The sequence below is a fragment of the Podarcis bocagei genome (assembly GCF_964188305.1).
Source record: "Podarcis bocagei genome assembly, chromosome: 14".
Classification (NCBI taxonomy): domain Eukaryota; kingdom Metazoa; phylum Chordata; class Lepidosauria; order Squamata; family Lacertidae; genus Podarcis; species Podarcis bocagei.
In genome coordinates, this window is record NC_138139.1 from 37,806,968 (window position 1) to 37,830,841 (window position 23,874).

A 23,874-nucleotide genomic window follows, 5' to 3' on the forward strand; every position below is an offset into this window, starting at 1 on the left:
AATGCATTTTAAAATGCATTTACATTAAAGATATAGCTTGCTATTTTTTCTGCAGACTCAAGGGAATATTTTTTGTCAAGCATTATTTTATATTACCTGGATGAAACACGTCAGGATGTTGTGGGCACGGTTGTTGTTGGAGAACCAGTTTTATATTACTTATATGGTGGCATTATTTGTCACAGCTGCCAGGAAATTATGACCATGCATCTGAATTACTTTTATAATCATTTTTAATTCAGCTGAGGTTTATGAGGTCGTATCCAATGCACTAGTGCAACAGACTTGCATGTGCTCAGTGCAGCTTTCTCTTCTTGTCCTCTTCTACAGCACCCCATGTGTAATCAAAATCTGCTTTGGGGGGTTGGGGGATGCACGAGGGGAGGAGAGAAAGAGTCCCATTGCGCCAGATAGAACTCATGGCACATATGTTTTAGTTTTGAAAGATATTTATGTGTGCTGTCAATTTGTGGCATAAATGGATGTGAGGTTTGCAAAGGCTACATGTAAGTGTATCATAAATACTGTCAGTCAGAATTCTGAACTAGATGGTGGGCATCTGCAGTAAGGCAGCTTCACACATTTGTTCATAGTGGAAGCAGCTGGTAGTGATAACAGTTGCAACATTTTCGGTTTCTTTTTGCCAACAGGATAACCGAAACTTGAAGGAACAGAATGATGAGCTGAATGGGCAGATCATAAACCTCAGTATTCAAGGCGCCAAGAACCTCTTCTCTGCTTCCTTCTCTGAATCTCTGGCTGCAGAAATCAGCTCTGTCTCCAGAGATGAGGTACTGTGGGAGGGTCTGCTGGAAACTCTGGGTACCATTTTCCTGTCAGCAGTAAAGGTGAAATTAAATTCATTTGAAATGGAAATCAAAAGTGTGGTGGTAAAATTTTGCAGTCAGAACTCAAACCTTTCAATACTTTGGGTTTTTTAAGGAAGACTAAGAACTTAAATCTTTTTCCCATATCCAAGTGTAAATACATTATAAATTATCAGTTTGCCAGATGCAAGCCCCAACCCCCTGCTGTTTTAATTCGGAACAAATAATCAAATTCGCCAACTCAGCATAATGCTGAGTTTTCACTGTTGATGCTGCACTGAAGTGCTGTGCCTACATGGAACTTGGCAGGTATGAATCCTGATGAGACAGAAACTGCATTTCTTCCCCCCTCAAAAACAAACAAAAGTTTCTGACCTTTAGGAAGTTGAAAAGTATTTATTCCAGTGAGAAAATGGAAGTTAGACCAGAATCTTTAAATTTTAATTTGTGGACCACCCTTCTGCAGTACTCTCCTTGTCACTTACAACCCACTGTAATGACAAAATAGGTATATGGGGGTGGGGATTGTGCCATTTTTTGTGCTTTTATTATTATTTCTCTCTTTGAATATGTTTTTATTGATCCATTTTAAGAGTTGCAAGCTGCCCCGAGGGGTCTTAAATCAGCAAATATAGAAGCTGTATTTTGTGAGTGAAAGCTGATCAGTAAAAAACAGTTCAGTAAACAGTCATGTAAGTTCTCTCTGGAAGAGGCAGTGTTAGAGTGGTACATAAAGCAGTTACACTGGGATTCATTTCAAAATCTTTCCCTAATAACCATGCAGAATTGGGGTGCAGGTGGGCCTCACTTTGTATATTTAGTTGTAAGGGATGTCAGTTAAGACAACACACAACTGCAGATGTCATCCAGCTTTAAAATCCACTGAAGGAAACAGTGAGAAACATGAAGGGAGATGGAACATGGCAGCTGCTACTTTGTGATTGGTATGTTCCATCAAAGGTGCAAGAACAAGCTCTGGATTGATTCCACAGAGATTCCATTAGGAAGGACTATTGGTAATGGTTTGCTGCTCTTGTATCTGGGAGCTTTTTTCTGCACAGAAAGATAGGAAACTGCCTTATACTCAGTCCATCCAGCCAAGTAGTGTCTACATTGACTGGCAACGGCTCTCCAGGGTTTCAGGCAGGATTCTCTCCCAGCCCTGTCTGAAGACGCTGGGGATTGGGACCTTCTGCATGCAAAGCAGATGTTGAACCACTGCACTATGGCCCTCTGTGCAGCAGATCATCATTGTACTGTGCCTTTGGACAAGCTGTTCAGCCCAGAGTTTGCCGACTCAGAATAATAGCCTTCATGTAACATGTTTCCCTTCTCTCCCTCCTCCCTGCAGCTAATGGAGGCGATTCAGAAACAAGAAGAGATCAATTTCCGGCTCCAGGACTACATTGACCGGATCATTGTGGCCATCATGGAAACCAACCCATCCATCCTGGAGGTCAAGTAGGAGGCTGAGAACTGCGGTCCTGAGTGACACTTGGGTGCCGTGCATTTGCTGCTCTTGAGGAGATGCTGGCAAGTCTTGGCTCTTCTGCAAAGAAGGCGCGGGAAGCCTCACGTCATGAAATTGGTTAGGTGGTGGAACCTGGTGGACTTGTGGGAGAGAGAGACGGCTATTGAGCCTGGCTGTGCTGACTCCAGTGGGTTTTTGAGCCCTTGTGATTTGCAAGGGTTGGGTGGGGGTGGGCAAAAGGAAACCCGGAGGGGAAAAAAATCAAGGCGCAGAACACAGCGGGAAAAGGGGGTGGGGGAATGGGAACGTACACCAGCAGCCTGCTGCGCTGGGCTGCAACTTGAAACCCTCTTCCTGTAAGCTTACAACCCTGCCCTGCACAAGGGGAGAGAAAAGAGGTCCAAATCTCTCTTGCTCCACAGCAGCCATCACAGGGGAGATGAAGAAGAGAAGTTCTCCACTGCCTCCCTCCCTCCCTCCCTTGCCTTGCCCATCCCATCCTTCCTGAAAACTGACTGGGAGACACATCAGTTGCACTCTGCAGCATCTCCCTTCTTGAAGCTGTGGGCGCCCCCCAAGAGGGGTCAAGGCCACAAGACACGTGGATGACTTTTATCATTGAACCAGTGGAAGGGGAGAAAAGGGCCCTTACCTGGTCCGAAAGTTTTAGTCTCTCTAGCTTGCAGAAGCATCCCCCTGTTGCACCCAGCAAAATATTTGAGGGAGGGGGCTTGCTTGTAGTTTGTGTGATCCCTGACCCTGTTCGTTTGGCAAGCTGCCTTAAAGAAAACATAGCTGGCTTGTTTCCTGTCAGAGGTTGCAGGGAGGTGAACAGGTTCTGGCAGGTGGGGAAACAGGAGAGGGGCTTTCTGGCATTATAGTTTAAAAAAATTGCCTACTGACACCCTCTGCTTGAAGACCTAGTTGCAGTTGATGGCTGTTCTGCAGGCCAGCTGCCCACCAGGTGACGTGGTTGGTCTGCTGGAGGCACTGGGGAGGGGGGACGCTCAGCTGATGATACTTCAGCACTGGAGGCAGAGCTATTCTTCCCCTCAGGTGCAGCAGCAGCAGCCACATCCCTTCACCTTCACTGCACTCCTTTATCTTATCCTTTTATTTTCGCAGCAGTTTGGTCACTTTAAGACAGGAATGGTGACTGTTCTATTCCATAAGAATTTTTTTTTTTTTTTTGCGGGAGGAGGAGAGAGGAGATTTAAGATACTTCAGACAGAGAAGCAAGCTGTTCAGCTGCTGACATAACCATGTCTTGCTGCACAGAATGTTCCATTAACCAGAAATGAAGCTTTTGCCATCATATCCATACCAAGAGTCAAATCTAAAATGGTTAAAGCTGGCAGGATTTTGGGTTGTTTGCTTCATTTTGCATACCTTTTGGCACAGGATGAGAGAGATGGATGTGTTGCAACTTAATCCTCTTTTCCTTCTTCCTTTCTCCTTCTCTCTAAGCCCAATTGGAAGAAAAAACGTATGTTGCCCACCTCCCCATCCCAAATTTTATAGGAAAAGGTTGGTTTTTCCCATACCTAAAAGGTATGCTGTCTCCACAGAACCAGAAGGTTAAGGTGTTCTTATATATATATATATTTTAAAATCTGGCCCTGGGGGTTGGTTTTAAATCATGTTTTGCTTGGGGGTTTCTCTTTTTAATGGCACAACTAGGGAACAGGGAAGGTGGAGCGTAAATCTGTTGTTGATGGATCCTGCTGCTTTGTACATAGATAACATTCAGGACCCCCTAAGAAGGGGCACTGATTGGCCAGTGCCTGGGACTCCCAGTGAAGGTTTGGTTCTGGGATGGAGCTGAGAGTTCTGAGCTTTTTCTGGGTGCCTTCTCTCCCCCCCCCCTCTTAGATCTCCCCGCCCTCTCTTAAAGCACACACATTTAGGCACAAGGTATGTAGCAGTACCCCACATACTTGCCTGAGCCATCTAAGCAACTGGCTCTCATGGAGAGCAGAAGTGGGCAGTGACAGCTGACATATCTCCTTCTTCCTGGAAAGCATAAAGTGCTTGTTCTCAACCACTGATGTACAGGGAAAGCAACAATCCTATTCTGCTTTTTTTTTTTAAATTCAAAAATGCACCAAAGTGAGCACCCCAATCCAAGGTCACTGGGTTTTGCTCCTATTGAGCTCAATTGCATTTACCAGGTTCCCAGGATGAATTGTGGCACCATGGCCAGATTATGTGGAACTATTTTTTTGTATTATAATCAGTGGATTCATGCTCTATAATTTCTAGCTAGATCAAGTGGGGGGGTGAGGAACACAGGGACAAAAAATGTGGAAGTGTTTGCTTCTCCACCTGGACAGCGATTCTTTGAGCTCAAACACCCTCCTTCACATTTATCCCCTTGCTGTGCCCACTCAGCCACCCCTGAAATCTGGAGAAAGAATCCGCGTATTGTACATTTCCAGTGGACTCTTGGGTGTAAATCAGTGTATACTTGGAGAAGGAAGGCTTTTCTTTTTCTACCTTGTAGAGTTAGGTATTTTTTATAGATGGCTGATCAATTTTTTAATACTTCAAAAAAAGAGAGCAATGTATCTGTGTATACACACACACATGCACACACACACGCACATATATATATGTATAATGTACAAATCTATAAATAAGCAGATCTGCCTTTCTTGACTTGGGCATCTATGCCCACGATAACACACACACACACTCCTCTCCCAGCCCTCCCGGTTGATCACAAAGAGGTACTGTAATGTAAATAGTCACAGGAGGGGGAAAATTATAATAATAAACCAACAAAAGTGAAGCACTGGCTTGCACACTGCTTTAATTTCCTGAGGAAACCTGTTCTTCCCTGCTGGTATGTGAAGGAACTTCCAGAAAGAGGCGAACAGTATTTGTCTTAACGGGTGTACTGACTCTTGTCTGATTAAAAGCTGTTACCGTCTCTTTGCTGGAGACCAGTCTCTCTCTGTGTCAGTTTTTGTTCTCTTTTGTGTTGCAATGCACCAGGGAAATATGGAAATAATAAGAGGTGGGGGGGTGACTCCTGGTGCAGAGGCAGACAGGAGCCACAGCCTACCTGTAATGGGAATGGGAGTTGACTGGGAGCATCAGGCTATTTGGGTGAGTCTTCATGTGGGCTTTGCAGAATTTGGCCCCAGGAAGCTGCACCCAGGATATTAACCAGAGGTTATCTGCCATTGTTAGTCAAACATGCCCCTGGAAGTGCCACATGTGCATTTGTATGTGATTATAATAAAACACACATCGCTACACGGGGTGATTCATTCTGATACATTCATCTGCATTCAAGCCAAGATGTTGAGATATATATACACACACATGAGCAAGTTCTTCATGTAGAGAATTTTGTACATTTGGTGGGGATATTTGATGGTTTCTCGATTACTGAGCATATTCACACAACAGGCACACTTCCCTAAGGTATTAACAGAGGCCTAACATAAGCTCCGGGAAGTGATTTGAAAACTCATGTTAAAAAAGATATTAACCTCATAGACAATTATGCAAGGCTGATAACACTTCTCTTGTTCTGCCACTAGATGGCATCAAAGAGCTGCTGGAATTTGAGTGCTAGCTCACTGCAGAATGTATGGGAGAAGGCAGGGGGGGGGGGACTCCTCAGTTGAGTTGCTGACAGTAAGTGCTGGGCCAGCAAGAGGTGGTGGTGGAGGTAAATTTTGCATGCACCTTACCACTGTCTCCTAGTGCTGCCTTTCATTTTCCCTATCAAAGTGTGTGGCAGCCATTCTTTTGTATGGGAGAAAGCAAAGTGGTGCATCTAGTGAGACTACTGGGCTTCATCTGCCCCCTGCCCTTGATGGAGAGTGGCCACTTGTGCATTGCCAAACATAACATGTCCTATTTTATGTTACAGATGCACATTTAGAAATAATCACTGTATTTAATTATCCAGAAAGAGACTACTTCTTACCGTACTGGAGAAGACAAACAGCAAGTGACCTGTGTGCCTCCTTACCTGCTGTCCAGGTGCTCATGGCTGATGGGCAACTTCAATCCTCCTCCTCCCTGGTTCTCCCCCTTTTTGGTACTTTGTCTTTAACTGGACAGCCTCTGTAAAGTATAACACATGCTCACCTAACCATAGTGACCTTGGACACCTGAAAACTGAGACTACTATTTGCATAGCCTCTTCCTGGGCCTTGTTTGGTTGTGACAGTTTTAAGAACTGAGCATTTTATATAGATTGACTGTGAATTTCTTATTATTTGTTTGTTTGTTTATATCCCACTTTATCCAAGGAGCTCAAGGTGGTCAACGTGGTTCTCCCCCTTCTCATTAATCTCCACAGCAATCCTGTGAGGTAGGTTAGGCTGAAGCACCTTAGATCGATAAAAGTGACATATAATTTTTGCTTCAAACTATGGACATATTTACATAGCAGAAAGTTCATCACAAAGCACTGGTCCAATGTGGATTTCCCTCTTTGGAAACCTGCCTGGACTTCAGATACCACCTTTTTGTATCTGCCCATTCTTCCGGTCTCCCAAGAAGGAGCCTGGCATATAGTTTAGAGGCTACATCTAACAAACTAATGGGTCTATAATTGGCAGGGTTTTTCTTATCACCCGTTTCATATATTGGGGCACCTTAGAGACCAACTAAGTTTGTTCTTGGTATGAGCTTTCGTGTGCATGCACACTTCTTCAGATACACTGAAACAGAAGCCACCAGACCTTTATATATAGTGAGAGGGAGGGGAGGGGTATTACTCAGAAGGGTGGTGGGAGTGGGTGATTGGCTGATAGGTGTGGTAAACCCGTTGGTGACTGTTAATGACTGCCAGGTCCTAGTCTGACACGCTAGGCACTACATCATGTTGGTTCTCCAAATTCCCAAAATGACTTCTACTTCTGTGTCTTTGGACCCTGTGGAGCAAACTACTTCACTTTTAAATAAACCTCTCAGTCATGGTTGCCCTTGAAACATTGTCCTATCCCTGTTTTAGTTCTTATTTATTTAAAGCATTTCTACTCTGCCTGTCTGCCAAGACAGACCCTCGAGGCAACTTACTATCACCCGAAATGATCTACAGTAAAATCTCACAAACATATAAACAAAATGCTTAGTTCATAGCAGCAACGAAGCAGCAGTTCCCTCATGCTTGCTTGCAAAGGCCTATGCAGATAAATACATTTTAATCTTAATACCAGAAACCACAGGAGCGGAGAGTGGTGTGGTACTTGGGTCCTGGTTGTGGGCCTGCCATGGGCATCTGCTTAGCCACTGTGAGAACAGGATGCTGGACTACAGGGGCCACTGGCCTGATCCAGCAGGGCTCTGTTTATGTTTTTAAGCTCTCACAGTGAAGGGGAAAGAATTTACTTAAACATTGCTTGCAGAATGGGGCAAGAGATAGATGACCAATGACCCTGGCTCCTTGCAATGTGTAGAGCAGAGGAATAAGATGAGGCTCAGGCTATTTCCTTGGGCGTACCTTATTTGGGCCCCTTCCAGCTGAGACCAACCATATTATCTTCCTCTGACTCAGAGACATAGACAAGCTTCTCCAGGGAGCCCACCACACTCCAGGTCTGGATAGCCTGCATAAGGCTGATGTTAAAAGAACTGAGCTGACTTCCTGTCTGCAAGTGGGCCAGTTTCAAGGTACTAGTGTGCAAAGCCCTGCACAACTTAGGCCTAGGGTCATTTAAGGACTGTCTTACTTTGTACACCCCAGGTCCATCCCTGAGCACCATTAGTGGTTGACTATGGGCCAGAAGCATGACTCGTACCCAAGTCACATCACACATTCAGTGTTGTGGGCCTATGGAAGCCCCTCTTACAAGAAGACAGGCACTGGCCCTACTGAGTTTCAGATGTCTGGTCAAAACTTACATTTCAAGAGTCCTTTGCCCTCTTGAGTCCTCAGATGTTTTACTTTAAAAAAGAGAGAGAGATTTTAAATTCTTGACTTTTTAAATTTTGCAGGTTTGTTTTAAATTCTGCATATTGTATATTTATTGTTGTGAGCTGCTTTGAGACCCATGTGGTGAAAATAAACAAATGAGGCAACATCGCCTAGAGCTGCCTTAGCAGGACCCCTTGGAGCTGTCCAAGGTCCTGTTCTTGTCTACCCTGGTCACTTCTCCAGTGAGTTTCAAGCTCCCGTGGAACAGGACACCGGAGTGGGGTCTTACTCTGGCTCAACTTTTGTGTTAAGCATACTTGTTTACCATGCTTGGCACTGTCTATGTTCACCTGTGTCTAACATACACAGCAAGACCATGACCAGGGGAGGGATGACAGCTGGCAGGAGCGAAGAGAAGAAACAACATGGTATACATGCCTCAGAACAACAAGAGGCCTTCATTTGCCCCGGCTGCCACGAAACAGGTCTCTCCCATGGCGGTCACTACGGCCACAGCAGGCACTGTAACTCTCCAATGGTTTGGCTTTATCCCTGAAGGCACATTCTTCTGTTGTCTCATGACAGATGGATGCCAGAAGGCCATTCTTATCTTGATTTTCAAAAGTTTGGGGATCAGCTTAGAAGCTTCAGCTCTTATTGTCAGCAGCGTGAAAACACCAACGCACCTGTCTGTACTGCAACCCTCCTTTGTGGAACACCAGGAGCCTTTGCTGCTTGCTCACTGAAGGCAGTGGTTAGACGTCCCATCTCCCCTTCAGCCTTTGGCAAAATTCCATGATATTAATTTGGTCAGACGGCTGATTCTGCAAGGATCGCCTGGCTGACTTTTCTTTCCTGACCTGGATTTCTTGGCTTCCATTGGTCCCCGCCCCCAAGTCCTGTCTGTTTTCCAGGTTGCTCTGGCACTGTCCACAGCTCTTCATTAGGGCTTGCATTTCCCCTGTGACTTGCAAACCTGGTGTTTATGAGAAAATGAGATGTAAGAAGCTGCCTTGAGAATGAGGGTTGATAGGAGGGTGAATCTATGACAAGGTGGTGAGCTGCGAGGCTGCCTTTTTAATTCTGGTCTTTGGAAGTAATCATGTCTCCCTCTTCTCCCCTCAGTAAATTATTCATTTAAAATAAGTGAGGGATTGGAAAGGCTTAAGCTCATTTAAGTGCTCGTGCCCCCAGTGCAACTGATACGAGCACTCCATGAAATTGTTTGCCGGGCATTTGTATCCAAAGTAAGCAAAACCATAAGCAGCACATGCCCAGCAAAGATATGGTTTGTCCCAATGGTTAGAAATAAGATACTCTGTACAGGTACTGGAAACATGCCTTTTACCATAAAGTCATATTCTGTGATATTTGGATTACGAATTCCTATACTGTAGGTAAAGCTACTCCATTTTGTACTCTTGAAACCCTTTTATTTTTGAAAAGTTGCAATGTGTTGAAACACTATAAAACAACTGACATATTTTATTGCAGAATATATGAAGGGATACTGGTTGGGGGAAAAGCTTTATATATGGTATACCCTTTTGGAGTCATTTATGACTCAAAAATATAGCAAGTCTTGTGTTTCATGTACAAATCTAAACTTATGAAATTCACAAGTTTGAATATAGGTTTATTAATGTTTGGATCTGGAGATATCTAAAGAATGTGAGCAGCATTTGAGACCATATAAAGCTGAATTTCTAATCTGATTTTTCACTCTTTACTACAACTTCTTCATAAGGGTACTTTCACAACCTGTTAACGTTGTTACTATATTGTAGCAAGTTTCAAATTAAATGGATAAACATTCTGGACAATGATGAGGTCCAGCAATGTGGTGTGAAAGGAGACCTGTTTTCAACGCCACCTGCTATTTTTTTGCTTAAGCAAACTAAAGAGTGTTCTGTTATAGAATGTGTTATTAAGTGTAGGGGAGCTTAACTGACAGCAGCAGCAATGCTGGGGCAGTGGCACACACCCATTTAAAATATTTATTTTGGCACAGAACAGGAGTTCTCCCTCAATGGGAGTTCTTCTGAGCCTGTAGACAGCACGAAATAATTGAATCTATATTGTAAATGCATGCATTTAATAAGAAGTCATGTATGTATAACAGGATGTATACTGTACTTAGGGGTACATACCTGGGTGGGAGTTAAGGCGCATGCATACAGAGACACATAACTCAGTCGCCAGAGTGAACTGGGATGAACGGGGTAAGAATGGCCACAAGAACCTAAAGAGAATTGACTGGTTTGGGGGGAAAGGAGGAAATTGATCACAAAGCAGTGCCTATGTGCCTGAGTAGATGGAAGAAGCCCCAAATTTCATTTTATCTCCCTAAGGTGATGCATACTGGGGACACACTGGAAACACACACACACACACACACAGGGTCTGAGCTGGCAGTGACTAAACAGGAATGAGATATTGAGACTGTTGTAGATAGATTTATGGGAAATTTCTTTTTTTAGGTTTTTGTTGGCAACTAAACAGAACACTCAAAATAAGGAAGATTTATGGAAACTTTGACCAAATATGCAGCTCCTGTGAAAACTGCGTATTCCTTGTAGAGGATAGTTGGGAAAGGAATCTCAGATAAAGCTGCTAATAGCATAATACCTTCATACAAATCTGGGGTGTGACCACACTGTGGAATACTTGGCTGCTTCACCTCAAAAAAGGATATTGCAGGGCTGGAAAAGATGCAGAAAAGAACTACCCAAATAATTAGTGGGCTGGAGCAACTTCCCCACAAGAAAAAGCTACTGTGTTTGAGGCTTTTTTAAGCTTGGGGAAGGAAAAGTAAGGAGAGACATGATATTAAATTATGCATGGTGTGGTGAAAGTAGATAGAGAAAAGCCGCCCCCCCCCCGAAATGGAGGAGTGGTAGATGCAGCTACAAATCCCATTATTAAACTACGTGCTCAAAGAAACAGTAGTAGCCATGAACTTATACAGCTTTAAAAGATTAGAAGAATTTGTGGAGGATGTTCTGCTTGTTAGTTTCCAATAACTGAATAGCATTTGGTTTGCTCCTATGAGAAACAATATGTTTGACTTGATAGGCCTTTTGCCTGATCCAGAAGAGGTGTTCTTATTCTACGTAAGGGGCCCTTGAGGATCATTTTAGATTCAAAGACAGGGTAGAAATCCAACTAATGCTATTCCAAAGAGTTAGAACACCATATTTTGTTTTTCCTGAATGCATCCTACCTGAGGCCAGTACTCTTTTCTAAATGGGATGGGGGAAGGGGTTGAACTCCACATTTTAATTTGTTTTTATTGGTATTAAAAATGCTCAGAATCAAGGGCACATCTTGTATAGACTATTTAGATTCTGTTATGTTTAACTGTAACAGAATTGAAAAGAAAACATGAAAGATGAATGTCATTTCTAACAATCAATGGTAGTTTCTCTTTAATAATTGCAAGTTGTACATTTTCTTCCATATTATCAGAAAAGCTCAATTATAACAAGAACATAAGAAGAGCCTGCTCACTTTCCCCTAAGGTATGGATTTTTGGTCCTTTGGGTGGAGAATTGCATCACAAAATTCAGAGATGTATGAATTTTAAGGGATGGCTGTGCTTTGGAAAGTGTGAATTTGACAGATTCTGCTTTACATGTAAAGTGAATTGAACTTCTCTCCCATCCCAAGGTAAACTGCTGAGTCATGGCTGTTCGGATACATTCCCAACCTGAACACTGGTACCATACATGCCAAAAGCAATGCTGCAAACCCAGCATGGGACAAAAAAAGTCTGATGGCCTTGAAATCACAATTTGATCGCAAAGCTATCTCCTCATCCTCCTGCATCCCTCATAATCAAAACCTGTTAGCTTCACCAATAATGCCTTCTCCACTATCCTTACATCACCTCTTCTTTCCTTCTCTCCACTTTAGACTATCTTTGCTTGGCTATTTTTCTTAGTGCTCAGCTTAGTTAAATAAATGTAAACAGTAGGATGTTCTTTAAAAATATTACAAGGTTTTGGTACTTCTTCTGAAGAAGGAAGCTGACCCAGTAAGAACTGCCCCCTGAAGTTTTATTTCTTTGGGGAAGTGGCCAGGTGGGAAGCGTGAAACACAGTAAATAGAATCAATGCATGGCTGAGCCAGGAATTGTGGGGAGTGAGGATGCTGGCACCGTCATGCCTTATCGCTGCACATTCCTGTTCTTCTCTAGGTTGAAAGCAGGAAGGTACAAATGGAGGAGGATGTGGATGACTAAGGAAGGGCAATGATGAATGAGTTTCTGTGACTTGATGACTGAGATTTCAAGGAAAGGGATCAGGCTTCCTTGTACTGGATGTGTCAAGGAAACTCCAGTGCTGTGGTCATAATAAAATGTTCACATGGATAATATTTACGTACTGTAATAGTGTTTGTTGTAAAGCTGCCTAACCAGTGTGTCTCCTCCTGAAGCAGATATTTTGGCCATTGCAGCATTTGGAAATTTGTGTGACCAAATTTTTCACACTGGCTGCTTCAAAAGTGTCTGTGGCTTTCTGTCCATAACTACTGCTGTTTCTTCCCCAGTGAGCAGCAAAATATGTTCAAGTGAGTGATAAATTTTAGACTGCACGCTCCTCCAGGCAGAGACCTATTTTCCTGCACTATACACATGGATTGCACTATATAAATAATGATTGTTGTATCCAAGGAGGTTCTACTCAAAGTGCACCTGTTGAAATTAATAACCTAAGTTAGCCATCACAATTATTTTTAGTGGATCTACTCTGGGTAGGACTAGCAGTGGATGCAGCCCCCAAATCATATTATATGAAATTCACAGGGGAAACTCTCTTCCTTATTAAATAGAAAGGTTAGCATTTTAAAAACAACACTTATTGATTAAAATTGTCTCAGACTGCAGGACTCCAGTTACTCTGAAGCTGAGGTGGCCATTTCCTTAGGTGGGCTTTTGCTGTAGAGGCTTGATGCTAAGCCCAACAACACCCTCCAGCTTGGAAAAATGGATTGGGGAGAAGTACTGCACACTTTGGGTTAAAGGTCACTATTTTTTTCCACCCTCTAACTGCACTTGTCACCTAAACTGCATTCACAGTGCAAATGTTTAATTGTCACATTTATCTAATTACCTCTGGGTCAAAGAGCACTGAAAGATTGCCCTGGGCTAGGTGAAGAAACCAGTGCTGCATTGTGAAACCACCACTAATGACGGTGAGCGAAGGCGGCAAGGTACAGAGTGCAAGCACAAAGTTGTGCAACAGTCAGGTAGGGAAAGTACCAGACCATAAGCTATGAAATGAAGATGTCAAAAAGGCCTTGACTGCTTTTCTCAGCATGTTGTGAGGAGAGTTTGAATTACTGCTTGATTTAAACTCTCTCTCTCTCTTTCTCTTTCTCTCTCTCTCTCTCTCTCTCTCTCTCTCTCACACACACACACACACACACAGAGAGAGAGAGAGAGAGAGAGAGAATTTGCAGGAGACCCTACTTCTAACTTTACACTGCATCCTTTCCTAACCCAATTCCATCTCCTAGATCTATCTTTTCCACTTGTGGTTCAGATGGATTCACTTGTTAGGAGTGCCCTTTACTAGTTACAGCTGGTACTCCAGCTGTGGCTGCTCTTGGACAGAGATGCTCCCAGGTTGGTGAAGGCCAGTGTACATCCTCTGAGGTATGTACTTTATCATAGGTATGGGGGACCTCTAGCCCTCCATATGTTGAATGGGTACAACATCCATCATCCCAGATCATTGGCTATCGTGGTTAGAGCTGACGGGAAATGAACAACCTCTGGAGGGCCACAGGCCTGCTTTGCTATTTATGATGACAATGTATCTTGTTTATTTAAATGAGAGGCATAACCAGGAAATGGCAATGGTGACAAATGAGCATGGCCAGGAGGAAGGGGGGGGCTACAAGTCAAAAACTGACAGTACCTGCAATATTTCTTTTCTTATGCTACTGCTGTAATAGATGAAGAGGAAAGAAGCTAACAGCTTTTCTTTTTCTCCTTCCTGTTCTGACAGACCTGTGAACTCAGCCTCTTTGGTAACTGCTGGAGCTAGCTTAGCTGGTTGATCAATGTGATTAACAATCTAAAGCCTTAGCTGAGTGTCTTTCCAGTTCATTGTTTGAGGTAGCTAACCAGCAGAGATAATAATGTTGGGAAGTGGTGAGGGATAAGGATTCATCAGCAGGGTGGGAAGACTTGTAAGTTAAAGCAAGTCAGTAAAAAAATTAATACAAGGCATCTAATATCTTAAAAATAGATGTTGAATTCATTGTAATGACATTCAATAACATTTTAACATCATTTAAAAATATGCCAAGTGCCTGCCAGTCACCCACATGCCCTTTCCATTTATTGATTTGGAAAATGGAAACAAGTAGGAGCACTGCTGCCAACAATCTCTCTCTCCCCCTCCCCCCGGCATACACCTCCTGAAGTAAAACAATTAAAACATTTTTCTTGTAAACATTATCTGAATATTCTAGGAAGGGGGTCCACAATGTTACTGATGAGGCAAATCCTGCTTTTCCTACCACTTCACAGGTTGCATCAATGTTGCATGTGCCATGTAAAGAGGCAGGAGAAACTGCTGTTCCTAAATAATAAGAGGGGAGGGTACTAAGGATCTGGCAGGCCTAGACACAATGGAACAAACCTAAAATGCCAGTGGCCAAGTTTGGGCCACAAGGGGTAGGGCAGAAAGTCAGGTAGAATGCAGAGGCAGAGGGAGGGACAGAGGAAGATTACAGATACTGCCTTTTCCACTACCTCCCTAACTAGAAACAGAACTAGCTTATGTCTCCAACTATTAGGTACCAGTACCACCAGCTCCTCCTCTGACCTTGAGACAGGAGCAGATGCTCAAGGCTATGAATGATTAGGGTGATGCTGGAGCACTCAACCTGTGCCTGTTCTTCTCTGGAATGCAGCTTAAAGGACATCATTCCAGTAGATGCCTTTGTCCTCTTTTAACCTTTCACGGTCTTTTACCTGTTTGTTGGTCTGTCACTGTAAACAAGATTGAACTTTTGCCCACCTTGACAATCTTACTTTGGAGATTGAAACAAGAACGGTACTGGAAACATAAAATTCCCTGATCATGATTGAGGCTTTCTGATACAACTGTGAGCAGCTAGAAGCTTTGTGCAAGATATCACATACAAACCTACCACAAACTAATATAAATATAGGAGAAATTTAGGTAGCAAGCAGGTTTTTTCACAGAACCCCCTGGTTGATAGAGAAAATCATTTGTAAGCATCCAAGCATATCCTGATAGTTCTTCTAAGCTCTTTTTATTCTCTGTGTATTTTGCTCTGACTGTCTCTTTAGGAAACCATCAGGTTATGTCATTATATAATTGTCTGCTATGCTTTCATGCAATATACCTTTGTGTGGTTAAAAAAATAAAAGTAGGGTTTTAAAAAGACTGTATTTCTTGAGATTTTGAATTCATATGTTTTATGCTAGTATAATCCCTAGAATTTACAGAAATCGGGGGGGGGGTATGTCTCCTATGCATTGTTCTGACACATACTGGTAAACACGAGTAATCTATTATTGCTTAAGTGCTGGGTGTGAGAACTTATGCATACGGAGCAATTGTAACATCAACATCAGAACAGCTTGCTTTCCTCATATTTTCCCTAGACACAAATACCAAAGAGATTTGGGAACAGTGAGGTGAGCTCAAACATACACCAAGCCCCCAACAGCCAATTTTAAGAGAGTTTATTAAAAATTTGGCTTACGAGAGTAAAAGCACAAAGCACAAAGGCAGAATAACATACTGAAAAAATAAACATTTAAAATGCACCTACCCAATTACTTTACTCATGCAGGCTTATAGTCTGCTCATGAGCAACTTAGCATCTTCTTGGATGGCTGAGGAGGGACAAAGGGATGTTGGTGTCCCATTTTTAAGTGCTCTTTACCCAGGTGGCCTCCGACTGACAAGGGGCTCCAAGCAGCCAATCCCAGGAGCTGCACATAGCCCAGCTATTGGGCATATGAAGGATTAAGCAATGAAAGTGTCCATGGCAAGGAGATGGTGGCTATCAAAGTGTTTATTACTGCCACAGCAGTACATTTTCTTTGTGAAACCACAAGTTTTCAGCATCTTAACTATTATAATCCAAGGGAGGGGAGATGTGACCTCTCTGCCTAGGTATCCTTTAAAGGACAGGATACCACAGGGGGAAATGGTGTGAGAAAAATACAGAAAGACCTTCTCAAGTGCTCATGGTGATCTGGGAGCTCAGAGATCAGATTGGTTACCAAGGTTCTCGGGGCCCTTATGCATTAATTATGGTTGTGTAGTCTGCCCTGCCTGTATGAAAACAAGTTGTGGGTCATTTTTGTTCCCAAGCAAAGGCTGTGTAGGGTTGGTAAGTATTTTTAGATCCCCTTGAGCCACACATACTATGGTTCTCCAAACAAGCAGTCTGTTTCAACCCTCCTAAATTGTGAAAAAGGTAAGTGTCTTGAAAGGGGAACATAAGGCTTATGTTCCTTTAAACCAGAGAAAATAAAGAGCATGGAGAGGAGGCAAAGATAAAGGGCAGGAGAGATAGGGAAAGGAGGTTGAGGAAAACTCAAGGAGTGCATGTTAAGGTTCTGGAGGAAGGGAGAACTCCTAAATGTTCTGTTTTGTAGGCGAATGAAGGCATAGAAGAGCAACCATGATACTTTTGAGTTCCTCCCAAAAGGTATTTGGGACTAAATGGAAATATAGGGATTGGTTCTGTAAACTGAGGTGAAAGGAGACTCTAGAACTGCATTGTCATAAATTTTGTGTGCAGATCCTGAATGTGAGGTCTTAACATTGACTATTGCTTTCTGGGCCCAGTGCTTTATTCTCAGGTTGACTGACCAAACAAACAAACAAACATACTTGTTGTACTTGTGTACAAATTACACATATCTAGAGTCCTTACACCTCCATAGCCCATTTCTAATGAAGATACTTCACATACATCTGTGCTAACTTCCTCAGTTGTGCAGGCCCAGGTTCTTGCTTGGAACTGCCATAGGCAGAGAAAAGCTTTTAAGAGCCAAATTGCTAATAAAGGTAAAGGTACCCCTGCCCGTACGGGCCAGTCGTGTCCGACTCTAGGGTTGTGCGCCCATCTCCCTTAAGAGGCCGGGGGCCAGCGCTGTCTGGAGACACTTCCGGGTCATGTGGCCAGCATGACGAAGCTGCTCTGGCGAGCCGGCACCAGCGCAGGACACAGAAACGCCGTTTACCTTCCCGCTATAAAGCGGTACCTATTTATCTACTTGCACTTAGGGATGCTTTCGAACTGCTAGGTGGGCAGGAGCTGGGACCGAAAGATGGGAGCTCACCCCACCGCGGGGATTCGAACCGCCGACCATGCGATCGGCAAGCCCTAGGCGCTGAGGTTTTACCCACAGCGCCACCCGCGTCCCAAAATTGCTAATGGGTATACTTAAAATGGCCAGTAGATAACAGCTAGCTTCTGAAAAGGAAGCTACTATGTGTTTTCCATTTGATATTGAAAACTGTAGGTAATTGAAGCTGAGAGCACTCCTTTGATTTCAAGGTCAATGTATTTTCAAACTGTACTTTTCAACTGGGTCCTGCATCAAAATCTTGTAGTCTGGAGTGCTCAGGGTTGAATCCTCAAGTTCTTGGCTTCAGTATGTTAAAGTGTCATTGAAACAAGGGTGACTCTGCTGAAGCCTTTTTTTGTTTTTTTTTTTTAGTTAAGTGCTGTAGAAGTACTTTTAAATAAATAAAAAACTGCACCTCTGACTGTGGGTGGGCTCTTGATTATTTATTGCTTAGATGTGCGTGGCTTTGGATGTAAAGTGGTATTGCTGAGGTGGGGAAAAATCAGATCCTAGTTCTCAATTCCTATTGCCATTGTTTTGCTTTTACAAGTTGCCCGTGCCTGTGCGAGTAGCAGCTTCAACTGACACGTCGTCGTTCCGGCACTGCTTTTTCCAATGAGCTTTTTGGGTGCTTTTTATTTCCCGATGGCGGTGGGCGGCTGCAGCTACAGAAGACCGCATAAAGCGCACGTAAAAGGTACGGGAGAGCTGCCTGGGGCAGCGCATAGCTTTGCATCACGCTTAGCCCCGCCCACCAGCTGAGCCCCAGGTGAGCCGCCGCTGCCGCACAGCTGCCAGGCTGGGTGGGAGGCGCAGTGGATCCTGGGAGTTGTAGTCTAAACCCTATGTTTCCTTTCCAGGCCTGGGTAACACTCCAGTTAGGGCATAGCAACCGCAAAAACAGCTCGCCTGCCTTTCGCCTTTAATCAGCATCTACGCGCTCTTTCTCAACCCCTTCCTGACTGAGGTAAAAATAAAAACCTCCCTCCTTTGCAGGACCACAACTCCCGAAGCGAGCCTCCCTCACCACCGAGGGCTACCACATCCGTTTTCCCGCCTCCCGCCAGGCCCTCTGGGGCTTGTAGTCCCTCACCTTCGTATTCACGACGACTTTCGGCGCTGTTTCCGCAGGGCGGGCTCTTCGCTTCTCGGTGAGTCGCTACGCTACGGAAGCGGCGTAAGGGGCCGGCTTCTGGACTCTGGGAGGAGGAGCGTGGGGGGGGGGCAGTTGTTATAGCTGGCTGCCTCCGCTTTGGGGCTGAGGGGGGTTAAAAAAAAAGGAAAGAGAAAAAGGAAACGGTTTCCTGAGGAGGCGGGAGAGAGCCGGGCGGGGTGGGAGGCGGGAGGGTGGGGGTCAAAGTTACTCGGCCGCCCAAGGCGGGGTAGGTGGTAGTAGTGGCGGTGAGTAAGTGCGGAGACGGGGCTGAGGAGAACGGGAGAGAAAGGAAACCGGTCAGCCTGCCGCCCAGCCAGCAAACAGTCGTTGAAGCCGCCGCCGCCGCCGGGGCGTCCCTCAGCAACGGTCAGTCTGAGCGCGCGACCCTCGCGGGGGGGGAGGGGGAGGGGGGAGAGAACGCCAAAGAGCGCGCGAGAGAGAGTGAGTTGGGGGGGCAGAGAATGTGGGGGAAGGGAAGGCGCGCCCCCGGTGAGGGGGAGGCGCGCGTGCGCGTACTGGAGGGGGGGCGTGTGGTGGTGGGCTAGGTGAGTCGCCCCTTCCCTATTTTTTTTTTTTTAATGAGGCGAGAGATAGTCAAACACACACGAATAAAAATGAAAGCTTCCTCATTCCTTCTCCATAATAATCTCCCTAAGAGGGATATCCGCTTTTCCCCCTCAGCCCCACTTCTGTTCTTGGTTCATTCATTTATTTTGTTGTAAGCTGTATCTGTTGGGTTTTGTTCATTTTTATTATTACATTGCTATCCCCGCCTTTTTGTCAAGGAGCCGAAGGTGGCCTGCATGGTTCTAACCCACCCACCCCCTCAATTTTATCTTCACAACAACCCTGTGAGGTAGGCTAAGGCAGAGAGGTACTGACTGGCTCAAGGTCATGCAGCGAGCTTCATGACAGAGTTGGGGGGTGGGGGCGGCGGCATTTGAACCCTGTTCTCCCATGTCATAGTCTATATAATGCTATTAACTGCTTCGTCACACTGGCTGAACAGTATTTGTGGACCACCCCATCATGTAACATGTTTTGTCATAATTGGCATGCAGTAATTATAAAAAAACAAATGTCAGGCATGCACTGTGAAATGAAAAGCAACATGGGTAACAGCAAAGATAAAGCCTGTCACACCCCCAAAATTAAAACACCAGTTTAGAAGCCGAAGGTGCTCAAACGAGCCCTAATGTTGTGGAACACTATATGAATTTCAAATACAAAACAAAAATAATGGAACTAATGTTCTGGGTCTGTTTAGTCCCTGGATTGGAGACTGCCTGGGAAGCCACATGTATGCCGCCTTGGGTTTCATGATAGAAGAAAGACAGGATATAAATGGAAGAAAATGAATAAATAGCTCACAGCAGAGGGCACACCACCACCACTGAGGTTGAGACTGAATGTGAGCACACACCCCTTTTGGCCCAGAGGCTGCTGCTGCTTCTCTGTTTGCTTTGCTTGTTTTAATATTTATATCCTGCCTCTTAAAACTAATCATCATCAACATCATCATCAAATTTGAGGTGGAGAAAGGCTCACGAGATTTTTTCTTTTGCTTTTAAAATGCAATGCTAACAATATAAAGCAGACAAATAGTTAAAACGTCATCATGAAAACCACAAGAACAAGTGCAGACACAAACATTGTTGTAAAAACTATTTCAGAATTCACAGATGAAAAACATAACATTGGAAGTTACGTATTAAAAAACCGTCTGATCAAATTAAAACTTATTAAGAGGGTTGGGTGAGAAGAATTTCTCTTGGGAGGTTGTTCCATAGTTAGGGACCACTTTGGAGATGACGGTTTTGTCCAGGAGTCAAGGGCCTCTCAACAGACTCCCTTAACTGGTTGAGGGTGCCTGAGGAAACATTTTTGGGTTTGATCTGAGAGACTGTCCCAGAGCCTTGGAGAGCAAGCATTAACTTATCGAGGGGCCGGTCCCCTTCCTAGTCCCATTCTGATGTGCACCTAGTTCTCAGTTCTTCTCTGCTACAATGCAGTGTGCATCATATCTCCCACTGCTTCCAACCTTTCGGGGTATTCCTCATGAAGTGAGGGATGTGCTTCCCCAGGTCTTCTGTATGTTGCTTGTGGAGTGCCTGGGAAGTTTTGAGATGGTGCGAGACATTCTCGCCCTCCTGCCCACCTTTCTAGACAACCATGGGGGTGCAATGCTGAGGGGACTCCTAACTAGTGATGCGCATGCCTGACCTCAGCTACTCAATGTTATTAGTGATATACAGTTGCACTTTGTATCTAGTTTTTAAGAAATGTTATTGAATGTTCTTGCATTATTGTTAATCTTCAAGTAAACAATTTAGAGACTTTTATATTAAGCAGTGGAATTTTATATAAATAAAAATCCTGTTTGAACTAGTCATATCTTGGAGAGATTCTCCCCTCTTTGCTGCCCTCTGACTCAGACACTAACCCCTGGATAACAGTTTGGAGCATAGAAGGTGGTTTCTTTAAAAATGCTGTGTGGCGTCACAATAATGAAAATGAGTTTTACTTTCTCCTCCCTACCCCCGTTGAGCTTATCCATGTTGGAGTTCCTGTACTGTTATAGGGGCACAAAACATGAGATCGATGGACAAAAAGTCAGAGGGGGACGTGTTTCCTGTAGAATTTCTTATGCATTATATATGTGAGTAATGCTGAGTAGAGTGTGGTTTTCTAGGAAAATATGAATGTATGTCAATCTTTAAATTTTTAAAAAAGAACTTGCCCTAGAACATTGGGAAATCAACATGTTTTAATCACCCAAATAAGCCTTGGAATAAAAAGCACTTGGAAGCAGTAAGATGCAAACATATCTAAATATGCACTTGGTTGTTTAGGATGTCTGTGAATGTCTTTGTGTAAAGTGTTCTCAGTGATTTGGTTTTTTATGCCTATCCTTTTGAAGACTCTTGGAGTTGATGACTGTATATATTTGTTTTCAAAACATCTTATAAATTAGAAGGCAGGCACTTTTGAGGGTTGCACTGAATCCTTGCTCTACTCTTTAATGAATTTTATTAATTGTACCACAACAGTGTTAATCATAGTTTCTTCTGAAGAACTGTGCATTTCTCAAACAGGAGAAATCCTGCTTTGAGGCAAGGAAGTGTTGCTGGCACCAATAAGACAGGGAAACAGATGCACTGGATTGAAGTAGTGTTTTGGTCTAAGGTCAAACAGTGACTCAGTGGCAGAGGCAGAAGTGCAATATAAGATTCTTGGTCCCCTGTCCTTGTGCTGGACAGGGGACAATGTCTCTGGTTGAATGAATGAAGTTTAGGTTTCCGGTTTGGAATCCGCAGTTGGTGGAAATGCCTTGTTATCCCTGCTCTGTTGCCTTTTATGCCTGAATTTTAGTGGATGGGTGATATGCTGATTTCTAATGTCAGTTTTAGTATTCTCACATGCTACCTCAGGACAACAATCAGCGTTAGAAACTCAGATATATAATCTAATCAGCAAATTGCACCTTGAGCCTAGGTTACGGTCACCACAATGGCATGCCTAGGCGCTGTTTGTTCCCTTAGTGGGGTTTGTTGTTGTTGTTATTATTTTCATTTCTATACCACTTTGTATTTTAAAGAACAAATCTCAAACATCTAACAAAACAATCTAGAATAAAAAAAAAATCAAGCTTCAAGGAAAATCTTTCAGATCGTTCTCTAAGTGACATTTTGCTTTCCCCAGTCGCCAACCTGGTGGCCAGAGATCTCCATGTAGTCACAATTGGACCTGCGCCAGTCGCAAAACACACCTGGCTATTTTCTAACACTGACAACAATCTGTATTTAAACAAATTCTGGTTTACCTTGGTTGTTCCTACAGCTAGTATTGCAGAATATTGTTCAGATATGTGGTAATGGTGCATTATGAGAAGTTTGTTGGGTAGGCTTTTTGCAGGGGGGTTCAAGGTTGTGATCAGTGTAAACCTTCAATATATTTCACTGAATATTAATGCACCCCTACATACAAAGCTGCTTTAGTGTGCTGTGTAAACAAAGGCACTGTGTTTGTTCAGTTGCGTGTTTTTTCAAAATGCATTTTTTTGGCTTTCCAGTAATGAAAAGGAACAGTGAATGTCTGTGTCATGAAGAAAATATGCAGGTAGCCATAAATGGCGCGTGGTGGGTAGTGGGGTGGAAATCCAAAAGCACCAGTGATTACATAGTTCAAGATGAGTTCTGGTGAACTTGAGCCAAAGTTACATAGTGGACAGCATTCAACTGCTGAGCGGGAACTCTTGAGATCACATCACTGCTCTTTGACGATGCTCAACTGTGTCTCCTTAAGCATAATCACTGTTTCTGAGCTTTACTTACTTCACAGAATTGTTGTTAGGGCAAAAAGGGATAAATATATGTGACTTGCCCTGAGCTCTTACGAGGAAGTGCAGGATACAAATGTCATGAATGGATGTACCTATACCATAAAACCTAGTGTTTAGTCTGACGTGTCTGTTCTCTTCTAAATAAAAGCAAACAATACAAGAGCCCTGCAGCAGTGAGGCGGTGCCCATGTGTTGTTGTGGCGCCATCCTGATTTGTGGTGGTGCTCACATAGTGTCAGCATAGTTATGGGTGTAGTGAATGCTGCATCTTGGGCATTATAGTGGAGTACCGTGCTTCCTCTTTGTCCTCCATTTCTCTTGCTTTGGAAATTTAAAACCTGGCCCTTCACCATTTATTGATTGTGTGTCTGGTTGTAGCATATACAGTATTGCAGTGTTTCCCAACCTTTTTTGGGCAAAGGCACACTTGTTTCATGAAAAAAATCTCGAGGCACACCACCATTACAGCCCCGTGACGTCAGCGCGCAGCGTCACGCCGGGAGGGACGCACGAAAGTGTAAGTTTCAATTTTTTCCCCTCCCCCTTGCCTTCCTTCTGTGCCAACCGCCAAAAAGCCAAGAAAAAAGCCAAGACTTTAGGGCAGCAGGTTGACACGGAAGAAGCTCCTACCTAAGGACAGGTGTGACGGCCGTGTCCTCTTCTGCCACACTTGGCAGCCCTGCCTCACGGTCGTGACTCCCACCCTGATTTCTCCCCGCAGGTCGAGCGGCACAGGCAGCCCAATGTGTCCAGCCCAGACACAAGCCCCGCTTCCCCACTCTAGATCCTGAATGCGACCAAGTGCTCTGGACTCCCGAGCAGGGTGGGAAAGAGGACTCGCATCT

At 44.0% G+C, this 23,874-nt stretch overlaps 2 protein-coding genes and 1 long non-coding RNA gene across 11 annotated transcripts in view; 2 read left to right on the top strand and 1 right to left on the bottom strand.

Moving 5' to 3' along the window:
* The window catches only part of RAB11FIP3 (RAB11 family interacting protein 3), a 90,344-nt gene extending 85,093 nt beyond the window's left edge, over positions 1-5,251 (top strand). For 7 of the 8 annotated variants that reach the window (XM_081169859.1, XM_081169853.1, XM_081169855.1 and 4 more), the window contains 2 exons: positions 651-791; positions 2,179-5,251. In XM_081169859.1, the coding sequence (XP_081025985.1) occupies positions 651-791; positions 2,179-2,292 (255 nt within the window). In that variant the 3' untranslated portion in view covers positions 2,293-5,251. Of the gene's footprint in view, positions 1-650; positions 1,181-2,178 lie in introns of those variants that run through there. The other variant, XM_081169852.1, reaches the window with a different exon arrangement.
* LOC308573218 lies at positions 695-18,754 on the bottom strand. The gene is made up of 5 exons (XR_014001987.1): positions 18,625-18,754; positions 9,040-9,155; positions 8,167-8,208; positions 6,287-6,381; positions 695-833 (listed from the first exon to the last, which is right to left on the bottom strand). It is a non-coding gene; the product is annotated as an uncharacterized lncRNA (long non-coding RNA).
* Positions 18,755-18,867: 113 nt separating this feature from the next.
* The window catches only part of CAPN15 (calpain 15), a 95,496-nt gene continuing 90,489 nt past the window's right edge, over positions 18,868-23,874 (top strand). For both annotated transcript variants that reach the window (XM_081169840.1, XM_081169842.1), the window contains exon 1: positions 18,868-19,053. The gene's annotated coding sequence lies outside the window, so the exon portion shown is untranslated. The remainder of the gene's footprint in view (positions 19,054-23,874) is intronic.